We start from the raw sequence: 16,965 nt of genomic DNA, 5'->3' as shown, positions 1-16,965 counted from the left end.
CCCATCGGGCCACCTACCTGGTGGTCTGTGAGCTCTGTGACTTCTAAATTTTATTTTTTTTAGATCATAAATGTTTTATAATTAAAGGAGGTCCAGGTTCAAGAGTGACACAGAACCATCACTTGCCAAGTGGGCTTAAGTGTCATTCATTCAAATTGGGAAAGCTGGAGAGGGGGTTCTGGTGGGAGAGGGGGGCAGTCACCCTGAGAACATCCCAGAGTTAATGTGTCAGCCTTGGCAAAGACCACAGCCCCTACCCATCTCTGGGTGGGATGGAGAAGTAGACTGGTAAGGGGCAGAGAGGTGGGTGGAGCAAAAGGAGTTCTGGGTACAGAGTTGGGGGGTATACAGCACTAGAAGGTCCCCATGGTATGAAGACACCTCCATCTCAGACGACAACCCCTAAGTCACCTCAGAGATCTTCGCACTTATAAAAACCGCATCTTTATTCAGCAAGGGACCATGCCCAAGAAGCTCAGCTGTGGAGGTTGGAAGACCAGTTTCCGTTTCCTCTCCTCCTTCCCCCTCACGTTGTCTTCCTGGAGGGCAAAAATGGTCTGGACCCTGAAATCCTACCCAAATAATTAAAAAAAAAAAAAAAAATCTTGAGGTGCCCAAAAAGTTACAGCATCTAAATTCCTCATAGAAAAGGGGAAGGAGCCAAAGGGTCAGAGGAAGTGTTCCTGGTGGGGGAAATGACTCCCACCTGGTGGGACACCTCCCCCCCTTAAATAGCTGCCCTCAATGGGGCAATCCTGGGGGTTATAGCATTTAAACTCCCACACCCCATTTTATCAAAACCAAAGAGGAAAAAAACTTTCCCTTCCCCCCGGAATATATATTTTTTTTTTCTTAAAAAAAAAATTCCAAGGCATTAAAGCGTTAAAGTGAATCTAGAAAAGGGAATGTGTCATTCCCTCCTTCCTCCCTCCCCCTTACTGTGGGGTTACTTGGTACATCCCCAGAAAAGGAACCAGCCCAATGGAAGAGGGGAAGGACCAAAGGGAGTAAAGGGATGGGGCCTCCCTAGCCAATCAGCAGCCAGTATGGACATGGGCGTGGCACGAGGAAAGCCACACCCCTTGGAAGCTTCCAAGTGGGAGGGGTGGGAGAATGCATTCCTGTGTAGTCTTCAGCCAATTTTCCTTGTCAAGCTGAGGCAGGGAAAGCAGTTGACAGGCGGGTGTGCAGAGAGTGGGTCTTCTGGGTCCTTGTGGTCAAGGGGAACCCCGCTTCCTCAGCTCCTGGACAAAGGCTGGAAGGAAGCAGGAGGCAGAGGTCAGTGCCAGTTGTTTCCCTTCCAAGGCAGGGCTCTTTCCGAGGGACGCGTGGCCTCCAAAATAAAGTGTTCAAGCAAAACAAAAGCACCTCACCCTCAATGATCTCGTCTTTCACTTTCTGCAGTTCCTTCCGCACCTCTTCCAGAAGCTCCTGGAAAGGACCAATCAAGAGGGGACCTGGACTTGCAGAAACAAGCTGGCCAGGAGCTCACCATCTAGACCTAGCTGGCCTCAGTCTCAGAGATTGGCCTCCCTCTGGAGTCCTGGGATTAAAGGCATGTATGCCACTGGCCCTCTTTCTTATTTAAAACAATTTTTTTTATATACTTACTTTGTGTGTTTATAGGTACATGTGTGCCACAGTTTGTATATGATGGTCAGAGGACAACTGTCCAGAGTCAGTTCTCTCCTTCCACCATCTGGGTACTGAGGATTCAACTCAGGTGATCAGGCTTGGCAACAAGTGCCTTTACCGGTAGCCATCTAGAGTCCATTTTATTGTAGTGTCAGGGGTGGAGCCCACAGTCCCTTGTATGCAGAGTAAACACTATACTACTGAGTGATGCCCCCAGTCCCTCCCTGGGAATTTCTAGGCAGGTGCTCTACTGTTGAGCCAGGTTCCCTCGTCCCTTTTTTCTTTAAAAAAAAGGCAAAGCAGATTTAACACCCTGTCCCACCCTCATCCTTGACTCAGTTGCCAAGGTCATGAAATGATGGGAATATTCTATAGAAATCTGGATCTTTGGAGCCAGCAGAAAAGCACTGGAGAACATCCAGTACCAAGCTTGGCAAACACAATGAAGTCTCTTGCCAACTCTGATTGGACATGGGTTGCTGGAGCCACTGAGCTGAAGATTCTGGGTACTCAGCAGCAATCAGTGGGATGATCGATTGGTCAGGCCTGCTACCAGCACTGGAAATGGGTATAGGGGTGGGTGGGTATGTGTCCCTGGATATGGTCCACTATCTCCATTTCTCAGATGGAAAAACTGAGGTCTCTGACGCCTTCTCTAGAAGCACTGGCACACTGGTGTCAGGCTCTGGATCCAGAGGCTCTTGCCCTGAGTCTTTCTAGCTACTTCCCCAACACTACCTGCTTCACTCTCTCCAAGTCAGAGTCATCACTGGAGCTGGGCGTAGAGGGGTGGGCCTCTGAGGTAGTCACAGAAGATGAGGACTTCATCCTGGTGTGGTTCCGGACAGAAAAAAGGTTAGAGAATGCCTCTGCCTTCCCTGCTTCCCATTCCAAGGGCCACATTATATTCCTTATAGTCTAGATAAGCCCAACTATTGAGGGGTGAAGCCCCAACAATGGCCCACCTTGGCAGTGTTGTGCTGTTTTTCTCCCAGGGTCTCCGCACAGGTTCTAGGAGACACAGGCAACAAATCAGAAAAACGAGAGATGAGCACCCCCCACCCCAACATAGAGTTTTCTTTACCCAGCCTCAACAGCCTGTTCTAAGAATCATCTCAGAAAACTATAATCCCCAGCATTATTTTCACAGATTCTCCATGTAAATGCTTTCAAAGCAAGAATGGAGCATCCTGGGATTCGTAGTTTCTCTGGTTAGCCAGAATCCTTTGCTTACCACTCTGGACAGGAACTCGCGTCTCTGGCTCCTCCTGCTGGTAAAAAATAAAGCATCGTGTCAGCCTTGCCACACTAGTAGTGTTAGCATTTGACACATGTAGGTCTAAAGTCAGCTCAACCCTGTCACACTCCTCCCACCCTGCCATACATCCTTGGTGAATAGAACAGGAAGAGCCCCCAACTTACACTGGCTGACTCGTCTTTGGGGGGCTTCTCCCCAACCTGTGTGGCTTTCCTTCTGCAGGGGGGAAAACAAAGGGCAGAAGCTGCAGGTCACCTTCAGCCACTCAACAGCACCCCTTCCCTCTGCTCCAGAAATGTGGGTTCCAGGATCATTTTAAAAGTTAAAGAACATGCCAGTGAGATGGTTTGGCCGGGGAAAAGGGGCTTTGCTGCCAAGCCTAATGACCTGGTTCATTCCAAGGACCCATGCAAAGAGAAAGCTCAGCACTCGGGAGGCTGAGGCAGGAGGATCTCTGTGAGTTCAAGGCCAGCCTGGTCTACATAGTGAGTTCCAGGCCAGCTGGGGCTACAGGGAGACCCTGTCTCAAAAAAGACCAAAAAAAAAAGATAGAAGAAAACTGACTGCCCCAAGTTGTCTTCTGACCCCCATGTGTACCTGCACACATACAGACAGACACATATGTACACATACATAAATGTAATGTAAAAAAAATTTTTTTAAAGCTGGGCATAGTGGACACACCTTTGATCTTAGTACTCAGGAGGCAGAAGCAGGCAGATCTCTGAATTCAAGTCCACCCTGGTCAACATAGTGAGATCCTATCTCAAAAAAACCCATAAAACTGGCTGGAGTGATGGCTCAGCAGTTAAGAGCACAGACTGCTTTTGCAGAGGACCCGGGTTCGATTCCCAGCACCCACATGGCGGCTACGAACCATCCTTAACTCCAGTTCCAGGGGAATCCGAAGCCCTCTTCTGACCTCCGAGGCATTGCACGACACAGGTGCACTCACATGGAGGCAATACACTCATACACATAAAATAAAAATAATAAATAAAATACTTAAAAACCCCATAAAACAATAATATCAAAAACCACCAAAGAGATGACAAGGTGGATCAGTGGGAAAAGGCGCTTGCTCCCACACCTGACAACCAGAACCTACAAGATGGAAGGAAAAAACTGACTCCAAAAACTTGTCCTTTGACCTCCACACACATCCCATGGCAGACATGCATTCATACACACACAAATAAATAAAAATGAAATAAAACTGTATGGGTAGGATTAGTTACAACACTGGGATTCTAAAATCGAAATTTTTAGAATAGTAAAGTGGAATCTCCTAAGGTTCTAAACTTGAGTGCAAGAACAGCTTACACTCCACCTGAGGGGACTCCAGTCTTCAGCATCAAGTCCCTAACCTAGCTGTCACCAAGTGGAACCTTAACCCAAAGAATATAAGCAATATGGGTGTAGTGGCCCAGGCCTGTCATGCCGGCACTTGGGAGACCGAGGCAGGAGGATCTAAAGTTCAGCCTGGGCTGGAGGTATGGGAACAGAGAGGGGAGATGAAAAAGGAAGGAGGAAGGAAGGAGAAGGAGAAGAGGAAGAGGAGGAGGAGGAGGAAACGGGAGCTCACCTCCGGGCCAGCATGGCGTTCATCTCTTCCATGAGCCCCCCACCACCAGTGCTTCGACTGCTCTCAGTCCTGGAGACTGAGGCCCCCCCAGAGACCTCTTCTTGCTGAAGGAATGAAAAAGGGGAGAGGGCTTCAAAGGTGGGCCCTGTGACCTTCCAGCCCCCCTGTGACATGGAGGGGACCCATCTGCCCCACGCCCAGCCCCTCCCGGCACCTTTACCTTGCTCACTTTCCTGAGTTTGGCTCCTGCAATGGCTGCAGCCAGGCCCGGGGCCCCGGAGCCCCCACCACTGGGGCCCTGTGCTGTAGGGAGAGGGGGTGCAGGGGGTGGAGCTCCCCCTGCTCCATGCCCTGCAGCTGAGACCCCTGAGAGGGGCAGACCTGGGGGTGGAGGGGGACCTGGTGGAGGGGGGGGTCCTGGAGGTGGGGGTGGCCCCCCGGCTGGGAGCAGGTTGGTGGGTGTGTGTGTGTGTGTGGGTGGGGGGGGGGGGGGGGGGTGTGGGAGGGGGGGGGGGCCCCCCGGGGGGGGGAGCAGGTTGGCCTCCTGCAACAGAGAGAGGGGGCAATTGAGAGAGAGAGAGAGAGAGAGAGAGAGAGAGAGAGAGAGAGAGAGAGAGTTTATTCTTTGTCCAGGCACCCACCCCTTCCTCTAGGGAGGTTCCCCAGCCCATTGAACCATCACCTGCATTAGATACCCGGCGCTCCATGTGCTCTGGTTGGCTGGGCTGCTGCCTGTGGAGGGGGGGGGGTGAAGAAGCTATCTTTAATCCCAGAATAAAGCTATCTACCGGGCCAGGCTCCTGGTACACCCTGCCCCCTTCCCCAAGCCTGCCAACCCAAGGAGACCCACGGAAGGACAGATGGGGAACCTCAGGGAGGCAGATAGGGAAAGTCAGAGTCCTAGATGCAAACCTTCTTTTCAACCATCACAAACATTGAATTACAGAGCACCTGAGTCTCCTGGTAAGCCAACCATGGAACCCAATAGTCTCGAAGATTGGAGATTCTGGTATCAGATTCTTTTTCTGGAGGGCAAGGAGCTATTTTTCTTTATTTTCCTTTTTGTTTATTAAGACAGGATCCCACTATGTAGCCCTGGCTGGCATGGAACTCACTATGTAAACCAGGCTGGCCCCATCTCACAAAGATCTACCTACCACTACAGCTCAGAAGTGCTAGGATTAAAGGTGTATGCCATTATGCCCAGCTAGGGGTTATTTTTTGAGACAAGGACTCGTTCTGTGGCTAAGGTTGGCCTGGAACTCATTATGTAGTTCAGGCTAGCCTCAAAGTCCTGGGCCTCTTTCTGCTTCGGTCACCTGGTGAGCTGGGGTAACAGACTTAAGCCACCACACAAGGCTCTGCAATACAAGTTTCTTAAATTCCAGGAGCTTGGGAGTAGGTGTCTAAAAACTGTTTGCTTTTAAATTCGTGGGCCTTTGAAACTTTCTAGAAATTGAGAGCTGGAGGGATTCTGAACTATAGGAGCTGTGGGCCAACAAGGAACTGTGGTAGGAGTGTGAGTGCCCCACCTCTTCTGCTGTTCCAGCTCCTCTGGAGAGGGCCCATTCTGGGCTGACCAGGCAGGGGGTGCTGGGATTGTGGGAGGCCCGCCACCTGAAAGGAGAAAGTAGAAAACAGTGAGGACCCAGGACCTCTGCCCTGCCTCGGCATCCCTTCCTTCTCCTCACTTGGATGCTATCCCAGTGAACCAGAGCTGCTACATCGGGGCCAGGGTGGACACCATGGGAAGAGGATGATGAACAGCCTCCCTGGGCCTGAGCTGCCCCAGGTTGATGGTCTTGGAACACCCCAAGGGACTCAGAGGTGCCACTAGTCTCCAAGTTGTGTAGGTTGTCATCTGTAGGAACAGCCACTATCACAGCCCTGAGGGACTTGAGAAGAAGCTCTGGACCTCTTCCTTACCTACCACAGGCCTATATATACTATCTATTGTATTTTCCCAGACACAGGGCAAGTCCCTCCATTAGTGATTGACAGGGCCCCAGGAAGCCAACACATCAGCCACTGTGTAATTTTCACTCTTCAGACTCAAAAGCACAGCAGTCACCTAAGACCAACCCTTCAAAGGGCTAGTCTGAGGGGCTCAGGGCCATGGCTTAGTGGTAGTGAGGGGCTGGGGTTATGGCTCAGTGGCAGAGCACCTACCTAGAATCCACTGGTGAGGGCCTGGGGATGTGGGTACAGCACCTGCCTAAAATTCCCCAGTAAGGGGCTGGGGCCATGGCTCAGTACTAGAGTACCAGCCTAGAACTGTGCCCCCCCCCCATGAGAGGCTTGGCTCAGTGGTAGAACACCTGCCTAGAATCCCCCAGTTGTGGCTCAGGGATAGAGAGCTTGTCTAGGATGCTCTAGGCCTTATGTTTCAACACCAGCACTGCCAAAAAATAACCACGTGTTCTACAAGCAGGATCTTGGCATCACTAAGGAGTCTCTAACCAGGTGTGGAGGCACACACCTTTTAATTCCAGCATTTGGGAAGCAGGTGAGCTCCCGCCCCATGCTGGCCCACCTGCCCATCTCACCTTCCAAAGCTTCTAAGGCGCTGGCCATGCCGGCTGCAAACTGGGCAGCATCCTCTTTGCTGCCAAAGTTGAGGCCCCAGACCTGGCGGGCATCTCGCCACTGATGGAAGATGGGGGTGGCCTGATTGTACTTGACACCCCGGACAATGGCACAGTTGATAACCACCTACAAGATGGAACAGGTGGGTGAGGGGTGCTGAGGGCTAGATGGCAGGCAGGGTGGAAGAGAAGGAGAGATGGAGGGAGCCCACACCTGTTGGTCTGGTTGCAGCTTGCGGCCGACGACTCGGAAGGAGTTGGCGGTGGGGTTGTGGTAGATCTGGACGCGGCTGAAGGTCTGGGGACCTGTGCCAGAAGGGAGCCATCGCTTGCTGCCATCATCATAAAGCATTACAGTGGCCCGACTGGAGCAGATGACCGTCTCACTGCCGGGACAGAAGGTAGAGGGGCTTGTCACCACCTCCTGTGGTCTTGTTTGGCGGGGGGGGGGGGGGGGGGGGGGGTAGGGTCGATTTCCAAGAGTTACTTAAAAAATAATTTAATTGAATTTTTGTGAATTTCATAGAAATATTTTGATGACATTTATGCCCTTCCCCTGTCTGCATCCTTCTGATAGCCCCCTACCTGACTTGTGGGGGGGTGGGGGGTGGGGGGGTGGTAGTGTCGATTTCCAAGAGATGATGTGGGGTTAAGAGCGAGACGGAGAGAGGGTACAGGAGTCCCACAGACCAGACAGAGGATAGACAACAGGGAGTAACATCAGGAGAGTGTGACATGCAACCAGGAGACATTAACTGGACAGATGGGGAAAGAGGTGAGACAGGTCAAACCAAGCATGGCCCAGAGAGGGCTCAGTGCATAAAGGTGCTTGTCACTGAGACCCATGACCTGAGTTCAATCTCTGGGGATCCACATAGTGGAAGGAAAAAATGATTCCCACAAGTTGTCCTCTGACCTCCACACACATGCATACAGTTCTAAGGTACAACAGTGCCTAGAATCCCCCAGTGAGGGTCTGGGGGCATGGCTCTGTGGTAGAGCACCTGCCTAGGATGCTCAAGGTGTTTGGTTGAATTCACAGTACCACAAAAAAGATAGAGGGACAGATAAAGTTGGGCAGAAGATGAAGTGACAGGCTTTAGAGGAAGGGGCAGAGAGAGATAAAGCAGAGGCCTGAAGCTTAAGATGGGGGCATGGCTCAGCACACAGGCCTTACAGGCTTGCAGCCCTGGGTTGAGTCCCCAGGGCCTTAAACAAAGGTGAATACAGAGAGACTGGGAAAGGCAGAGTTGGGGGAGGCCCAGAAGACAGACAGGGTGGCCCTTGCCTGGCCTTAGTTCCCCCATCTCTACCTCCCCTCCCTCTCTCACCTCTGCTCCTCAGGACTCAGGTCATTTGAGGAAGCTGAGGCTCAAGGGCAGGAAGTGTGGGGACCACGCCCTGGCCCCTGGTGCTTGTCCCTGGAGGCTGCTCTCACTGGGCCACCTGCTCCATCTCCATCCCCAGGTCACAAAAAGCCTATGGTTAAGGATGGAGACACAGCAGTCCCCAGACAAGACAGCTCTGTACCCCACTCCTAGATGTGCGGTCCAGTGTGGGGGACAGATGCGTCCTCATAGCAACCACTTAGGAGCAGTGGACTCAGGTCTAGGGAGCACCCTCAGGAGCCCCAGGCCCAGCCTGAGGCTTTAGCAGTGCTGGGGAGAGCCAATGACCAACGCTAGCTTCACAGACAGGCAGCTCAGACTTAGGGGTCTCAAACCACAGACCTGAACCCCTTCTTCCACATGACTGTGCAAATGCCTACTTTTGGGTGTGTTCATACCCCTTAACTGTAGCCTGAGGAAGAAGACATAAGGTCCCCAAGGCAGTGAGTGGGGCAAAGGAGTCTGGGCACGTAAAGTCCCTGGCACTGCCCCCAGTATATACTGAGTATTATGTCACAGTCAGTACTGGGTATTGAGTGCTCACCTACCACCAGCACTGGGGTACTGAGTGTTCAATTACTGTCATCACTGAAGCTCCCTGAAAAAGCACTACTGTGTCCCTACCTATTCCCATCTTCCAAGACCTTTCTACCTGTCTTTCTGGAAGGTTCAATTCTCCTCCCATGAGGGAACTAAGGCTCCCAGACAGGAAGTAACTTGGCCAAGGTCACATACAGACAGGGGAAGTTTGGTGAAGCTCAGGTCTCGGGCCCCGCCCCACCCCCACAGAACTTTTTCCTGAAAAGAAGAAGTTGGTGGTTTCTGGGGAGAAAAGCTACACCCCACAAAGTCTGGGCTGGGGGGCTGGACTGTGATGCCTTACAGTGAGAGTTGAGCAGGGAAAGCCCCTTAGAAGGCCCAGTTGCAGGTCCCTACAGTGAGCCTAGCACCCCAGCTTTGCATATATGTAGCTCCTCCACCAGTCCCTTGGCTGGTCCATGTGCTACGCTGGGAAGTATTCCCACCACACCCCTTCAGGATGGTATTGTTCCACCTGGTTAGCAGAGCTGCCAGTAGAGCCCAGAGAGGCTGAGCATTTCACCCACAGTCACACAGTCTCTTCGAGCAGGCAGAGAGGGTGGCTCTGAAGCCACAGGCTTGACCACATGGACTGTGTGGGCCCTTCCAAACACCAGGTTCCATCTCAGACAAACACAGCCTCAGGCACTGTTTCTGGCTCAGGCACCCCAGACAAGGCAGGGTTAAAAAAGCCTCACCTCTACCTGCCACCCACACCCAGGGCAGACTCTGGCCAGACGCCCAGGGCTGCCCGCCTGGCACTGCCCCACCCAGGTGCACTTTGGCCTCCCAAGTGGGTCTGCCCAGCTGAGGCTCTGGCCTGGCTGGCTACTGTGCTGGCTGTATGACCCAGGCTGCTTCTGTCCTCCTCCAGGCCTTAAGGACTGTTAAGATCCAATCTTAGAGTCTCTCCCCTCAGTCTTGGGCAGGCCTGAGGCCAAGTTCTTTCCAAGCCCCATGGGGTCCCCTGTAGTCTGGCTTCACTCTTTCCCTCTCCCCCTAAGTCTCTCAGTTCCAGCCCCTACATTCTGTTCCAGCATCCCCCTTCCTCCAGCTCCTCCCTCTTAGCTTCCATGGTCTTCCTCAAGCCCCAGTTTACTCCTCCTTAGGGCTCTGCCTGGACACCACCCTCCCTAAGACCTCACATGCACATTTTACAGCAGGTTCCCAGGTTGACAATCTTTTGTTTTCAGACAGGGTCTCATTTTGTAGCTCAGCCTAGCCTTAGACTCAGGATCCTCCTGCCTCGGCCTCCCAAGCATAGAGTGATTGATTACCATGCCTGGACAATTTTTTTTTTTTTTTTTTAAAGATCTAATCTTGCCACATAGCCCAGGTTGGCCTTAAACTTACAAGGATCATCTTGCTGCTGCCTCCCAAGGTATTACAGGTGTGCACATGTAACGTCCAGCTTCTATTGCAGCTTTTTTCTGTTTATGTGTATTGACTGTTTTATCTGCATGTGTGTAAGTGCATCACGTGTATGCAATACCTGTGGAGGCCAGAAGAGGGTGTGAGATTCTCTGGAATTGGGAGTTACAGATGGCTGTTAGCCACCATGTGGGTGATGGAGTGAAACAGGGGTCCTCTGCAAGAGTAGCTAGTGCTCTTAACTGCTGAGTCATCATTCCTGCCCATGAGTAGTTTAATTTTTTTAATTTAAAATAGATTTAAGCCGGGTGTGGTGGCGCACGCCTTTAATCCCAGAACTTGGGAGGCAGAGGCAGGCAGATCTCTGTGAGTTCAAGGCCAGCCTGGTCTACATAGTGAGTTCCAGGACAGCTGGGGCTACAGGGAGACCCTGTCTCAAAAAGACCAAAAAACAAACAAACAAAAAACCAAACCATAATTCAAACCCGTAATTAAGCAAAAGAAAGAAAAGATCACACTTTTGATCCCAACACTCAGGACTCTGAGGAAGGGGGATCTTAAATTTGAAGCCAGCCGCCCTACCTAGTGAGACCCTGTTTCAAAACAAAAACAAACAAGGGCCAGCAAGATGGTTCAGCAGGTAAAGTTGCTTACTGCCAAGCCTGACAACCTGAGTTCAATCCCAGGTCCCACATGGTAGAAGGAGAGAACTGACTTCCAAAAGTTGTCCTCTGAGCTCCACACACATTAAATAAACAAACAAATAAATAAATACATTTTTTAATCTAAAAAAGAGAGAGGGAGCTAAGAAATAGCGAATCAGCTCAAAAGCATGAAAACACAGAAGTATATTTTCCCTCTCAAACCTCATCATCTGAGAAGCGTCCACTTTTCTAGCACTATCCTAAGAGCATGTATATTTATAACCTCTCACCTTTTCTCTTAAGAAAAGCTCTCATCCACACTACTTTGTACCTGGCCTTTTTAAAAATACCAGCTGGGCTGTGTCCTCATCTGTCCAGTGAGGTGAAGAGCTCAGGAGCTCCTAGGTCCACATGAAGTCACCAGTCTTGTTTTCTGTGTGATCATCCTCAAACATCTGTACCTCTCTGTGCCTGCATTTCCTCATCTCTCAAAGGGCTACCTCATCAGATAGCAGAGACATGCGGGGTAGAAATTGGAGCCCCACACTTGGAACAGCATCTGGGACACAAGCTAACCTTCAAATGTCAGCTGTTAATATTGAGTCTGCCTTTTCTTTTTTTTTTTTTTTTTGGACATGTGTTTGACAACTGCTAAGTAGTCACTAAGTGCTGAGCACATTCTAGGCTCTGGAGACACAGCAGGGACCTAACAGGGTCCTTATAGACCTGATGTTTTGGTAGGGGAGACAGAGGCAAGAGCTGGGGGAGGGGGCACATGCTTAGATCTTTGCCAAGTTTGAGGCCAGCCTGGGCTCTGTGATGAGACCCTGTCATAAAGCACCACTAACCATTCAACAAGCAAGAAGCCAGAAAAAGAAATCGCACAGCCTATGAGCTGTGACCCAGGGAGGTGGAAGCAGGAAGATCAGGAGTTCAAGGCTACATGAGACCTGGTCTTTAAATGAGATGGCTCAGTGGGTAAGGGTGCTTGCCACCAAGCCTGACCTCCTCAGTCCCACATCCTTCACACACACACACACACACACACACACACACACACACATAGAGATATGCACACCCCTCCTCTCCAAAATAAATAAATGCCAATAACCAAACTTTTTAAAAAAATTATAAAAAAAGGAAAAGAACAGAAAATTCTACCGCCATGAAGATTGGCAGGGCCCAGGGATCAAAAAGCTTGATTCGGGTGGTCTTTATTTTTTTGGGGGTGGGGGCATCTTTTTGAGACAGGTTCTCCCTGTAGACCCAGCGGGCCTGGAACTCTCTATGTAGACCAGGCTGGCCTCGAACTCTGAGAGATCCACCTGCTAGGACTAAAGGCGTACTCCATCGCACCCTGGGCTCCAGTGGTCTTTTAAGATCTCACATACCTGACACCCAGCCAACCTGCCCCAGGACCTGCCCCTTCCTCAAAGTCATCCTTGCTGAGTGAGTAGCTTCACCAGAGCTCTGAGCCTCAGTTTTCTGCTCTGGAAATGGTAACTCACGAGTTTGTTGTCAAAGATGAAAAATGACAAGAGATCTTAATTCACAACCCAGCAACTGACCCAGATGCCCACGGATGCCACTGTGGGAGCAGGAGAGTCCTAACATGCAGGGAGTCTCCCGCCGCCAGGGGTAATCAAGGGCAGCCAACTCCAGCTTGCATTAACCTTCCTCATTCCCTCCTCTGTGCCCCACCCCCAAGACTTACCCCACAGCCTCCTTGCACCATAAAACTTGAGACAAAGACAAAAAACCACCCTGAGCTGTAAACACTCACTGACGTCACCTGGGGAACAGTTCAATATCTGTTGTGTTTCTGGGTTCTACTCTCTCTGGTGGGCCTCAGTTTCTCCTAAGTGACTAGGAAGGTAAAAAGTTCCCGCTGGGTTCCTGATCTAGTAGGTTGGTGTTCGTGAGATAAGCTCTCTTTGTAATCCAGGCTGACCTGGAACTCGCTCTGTAGCCTAGGCTGGCCTCAAACTCAGGGCAGTCATCCACCTCAGCCTTCTCAGTATAAGGATTACAGGATTGTACAACCTCATCCCAGTTGAGTGCGTTATCTACACATTTTTTGACACAAGAGCTCATGTAGCTCAGGCTGGCCTCAAACTTGCTATGTAGCTGAGGATGACCCTGAACTCCTTATCCTCCTGCCTCAGCCTACTGAATACCCGGATTACAGGCATGAACCTTCATGCCTAGCTGAAGAGGGTTAAATTTTTTTCAAATAGTAAAAGCGCACTGTTTGTCCTGAAAAAAAAAAACAAAACCATGATGTTTTATTTTCCTTTTTCTAAAATACCATAATTCTTGGAGATAGTCCTGGGTCCAAATTCAAACTTCACCACTTCTAAATTGTTTGACTTAATTAATGAATGAATATATTTATATTTGAGACAGAGTCTCATATAGCCCAGGCTGTCCTCCTGCTTCTGATCCTCCCGCCTCCACCTCTCAAGTGCTATCCTTACAGGAGTGAGTCACCCCATCATGCGGTTAAGACCTAACAGGCAATTTCCTTGACTTTTGTGCACCTCAATTTTACTACCTGTAAAATGGAGGAAAATGCAGTATACGAAGTTTGAAAGAGCATCAAAGTTAGAACTGTGTTGGAGACTAAAATCGAATCAGACCCACCCACAGTACCTGGCACTAAGATGTGACTGAATCGGTCTCATCTTTAAAAAAATAAACTGAAATAACAATCACTTCTACTATTATTGCCAAGAAGGAAGGAATGACCCCAAATACTTTTAAAAATTCCATCTACCCGAGATCCTTCAGACCTCTGACCCTCTTCTCGGCCTTCCCAGCTCCCGGATGCGACAGACACTCAACAAATATTTGTCAAACTGGGAGGAAAAGAACCCTATCTTGTAATTTTCCATCTTCACCTCCTCTCTTCCCACTGCCCCCAGGACGGTCCCCGGCCAAACCAGAAAGACACAGGGCCATCCCGGCCTCCCCTCCCCGAACTGTGACGAGGCTCTGAAGGCTCAGGAGCCTCAGTTTCTCCAACTGGGAATACAGACATGGGTCTTTTTTTGTGTCTTAAAAAAAAAATCCTAGCTGTCCTTCGAGAAAGTGACACAACTCAGTAAGTGACCTAGGCCAAGCAAGGTCCCCTCCTAAGAAGTTGGAAGGAACTGCTGAACTCAGAGGAGGTTAGAGCTTTGGGTCCCAGCAAGAGGGGGCTCGGCTGGGGGTTGAGGATGCAGGAGGCTGGCCCAGACATTACTCCTGCCCTTTTACGGTCTCAGGGAGTGAGGTAGCATTACTACGTCGGACATCCGCCATCAGCCTTCCACCAGTGCCTGGGACCGGAAACGGGTGTGGGGGAGGGGAGGGGCTGGGGCAGTGGGAGAGAAGAGTCCCCTGGGGATGTTGGGGGGTGGGGGCGGGTGAAGGAAGAGAGCCTGGCAGCTGCAGGGGACACCGCTGTCCTGGGGAGGGGTGGCTGGGCAGGAAGTCTCCAGAGTGTCTCTGTGTCCCTTTTCTAGTTCCAGATCTCCAATACTCCCACATCAGAAGGAACAGACTCTAGAAGGGTGGAGGGTGGGGGTGGGTTCCTCCCTAATGGTCCCAGGAAAGAATGTCACCCAGATGTCAGAGGGCATGAGTGTGGGGGGAAGTGGAGGATGTGGACATAGGGGTTAAGCCCAAGTGTCCCCAAGGGATCCCTCCTTTACCCAAGGGCTTGGGGGCAGGAAGTCCTAGCCAGAGTGGAGGAAGGGAGATAGGATTGTCAGGCTGTAGCCCCAAGGGAGAGATGGGGGGAGGGGCACGGCTCCGCCCTCAGGTGAGCCCCAGAGTTTAGGGCAGGCTCCTCCAGGAAAGAGACACAAATCCCTGGGTCCCCTCAACCCCAGGATGAAATTCTTGGGAAGAGAGCTGCTAAGCCTGGGTCCCTACAGGGACAAGGCTGTGACCTTGAAGCTTCCCAGCGCCCCCTCTTCCAATCCAACCGCTCCGGGTGGCTTGGGGGGGTGACAGGGCGACACTGAGCCCAGGGGGAGGGACTGTGGAGTGGGGAAAGCAGCTGGCCCACGTACTCCCTGGGGGCCGCCCCCCACACCAGCTGTCTCGACAGGTGAGTCTGGAAGACAAAGGGCCCCCTCCCCCAGCTGCCGCGCCCCCTCCCTCCCCGGGCTGCCAGGTGGGGACCAGAGCCACCCTCTGGCAGGGATCCGGGGTGCCGCCCTCAGCTAGGGGTGATTACCCGGTTCTAGGCACCCCCCTTGGGTGTCTAGGGGGAGGGTACTCCTCTCTAGACCCTCCAGGCCTCGTGGGGCAGATCCACAAGACCCACTTCCCCAGGAGGACCGAAGTGTCCCTCAAATTTAGAGAGATCAAGAAGTACCCCCAAAGTTAAGGACTGCGGTCCCACTCGGGGAGACTTTCATCTAGCCAGCAGACACGCGGATCGCACAAATCAAGACCCAAGGGTTACAGTTTCAGGTCTCAGGGGCTTCCAGACCAGCCCCCCACTATCTCCTCCTGGACCTAGACTTGAGCTTTTTGGGGTGATAACTCAGAGCCCTGGTTCAATTAGAGCATCCCTACGAGGTACTATCTGCCAACTTGGAGGTACTCCCCCCAAAAGTCTTCAAATCCTGGGAGTCCAGAGTGCGCCTCCAAATCTGAGAGCCACCAGGACACCATCGGCTGGCACCGCCCCAAACCTGAGGGGGGATTCCAGGGAAAAAGGGGGGTTGTTGATATGTAGAGATTGCTCCAGGGGGGCACTGGTTCAGAACTGGGGTTCCCAAAACCCTGTCCCCCCCTAAATCTAGTCCTGAGCAAGCTGAAGGGAGTGGGGGACAAAGGCGGGGCGCAAAGCGGGCGCCCGCCCGAGGACGAGTTTGGGGGTTCGAGGCTCACCTCATGGCTGCGCGGAGGGAAGGTGGCGCGCCCACGGGGGGATGCTCCCGGGGCGCCCCTGAGTCGAGGTTCAGGGGTTCGGGGCTGGCTCCAGCGTCTGCTCAGTGCCTTTCGGGGTCCCGCCCCATAGAGTCCAGCTTCCTGAGGAGAACGTGGACCGGGCCGGGGCGCGTCCTCAGGCGTCTCCTCCCTCTGCTGCTTTGACGGACTGGGGTCCCCTGCGATCATAAACCGGGGTGCAGCGTCCCCGGCTCCCCGGCGCGCCCCCACGGCCGGCCGCACCTCAGGTCTTACTCTTACTACTGTACTTCTCTTTGCTACATTTCGTTCCAAAATTCCACTCCCCGCACCCACAATGCCCCGCGCCTTAAAGGGGCCCTGCACACCTCCAGGCGGGGGATGGAGAGAGTTTAAAAGGGCAACGCGGAACCTCTGACTTCCGCAATCGGACTCCTTCCCTGGTCCAATGGCCTGGGGGCCACGCTGGAGCTCACCCCCAAACTGGAGGAGCAAGCTAGGGGAAGCAGAAAGGATCTACCTTTGATCTCTAGCCTTCCCCCCTTTTGCATCCTGAGCGGATCTCTTAGGGGTGCAAATTTCTCCCCACTTCACTTCCCCATTTCTTAACATCCTTGCCCAGTTTGGGGGAGGTGGTGGGGAAGGCCCTCTGCAACATTAGGGGATCTTTTCCATTTGCACCCTGGACTGACACTTTGGCACGTCCCCCTCCTCCCCTGATCTCTCTTCGGACCCTTGGCACCCCTCACCCTACGCCATCCCCCCACCCCGACCCGCCTCGCCGCCCCTCACCCTCCCGGGAAAGGTGAGGAGGAAGTGAGTCGAGGGGGCGCGGCCGGTCGCTGACTCATTGCCGCCGGGTGGGGTGGGGGCGGGGGTGCTGGAGGGGCTGCTGGGCTGGAAGTGCAGGAGTGGGGGTGCTGCTCTGGCCCGGGTGTGGGTGGGATCCCTGATATCCCCACGCAGGCCCTGTTCCCACTTAGTTTCACCCACAGTAGGATCATTGCAGCAATCG

At 52.3% G+C, this 16,965-nt stretch overlaps 1 protein-coding gene across 2 annotated transcripts; it reads right to left on the bottom strand.

Moving 5' to 3' along the window:
• Positions 1-841: 841 nt before the first annotated feature.
• Vasp (vasodilator stimulated phosphoprotein) lies at positions 842-16,290 on the bottom strand. 2 transcript variants are annotated; one of them, XM_008852040.3, is made up of 14 exons: positions 15,933-16,290; positions 7,278-7,449; positions 7,025-7,190; positions 6,011-6,095; positions 5,161-5,210; positions 5,007-5,022; positions 4,699-4,924; positions 4,479-4,582; positions 3,058-3,109; positions 2,870-2,903; positions 2,601-2,646; positions 2,374-2,464; positions 1,374-1,431; positions 842-1,255 (listed from the first exon to the last, which is right to left on the bottom strand). In XM_008852040.3, the coding sequence occupies exons 1-14, from the start codon at positions 15,935-15,937 to the stop codon at positions 1,218-1,220; spliced, it is 1,143 nt and encodes a 380-aa protein (XP_008850262.1). In that variant the 5' UTR covers positions 15,938-16,290; the 3' UTR covers positions 842-1,217. The 2 variants fall into 2 exon arrangements, with proteins under 2 accessions (XP_008850262.1, XP_008850261.1); XM_008852039.3 differs by having other exon boundaries at positions 2,870-2,906; positions 15,933-16,288.
• Positions 16,291-16,965: the final 675 nt, after the last annotated feature.

Source organism: Nannospalax galili, unplaced genomic scaffold, assembly GCF_000622305.1.
Source record: "Nannospalax galili isolate Female #2095 unplaced genomic scaffold, S.galili_v1.0 scaffold385, whole genome shotgun sequence".
NCBI lineage: Eukaryota > Metazoa > Chordata > Mammalia > Rodentia > Spalacidae > Nannospalax > Nannospalax galili.
This window is presented reverse-complemented; position numbering and strand designations above follow the sequence as displayed.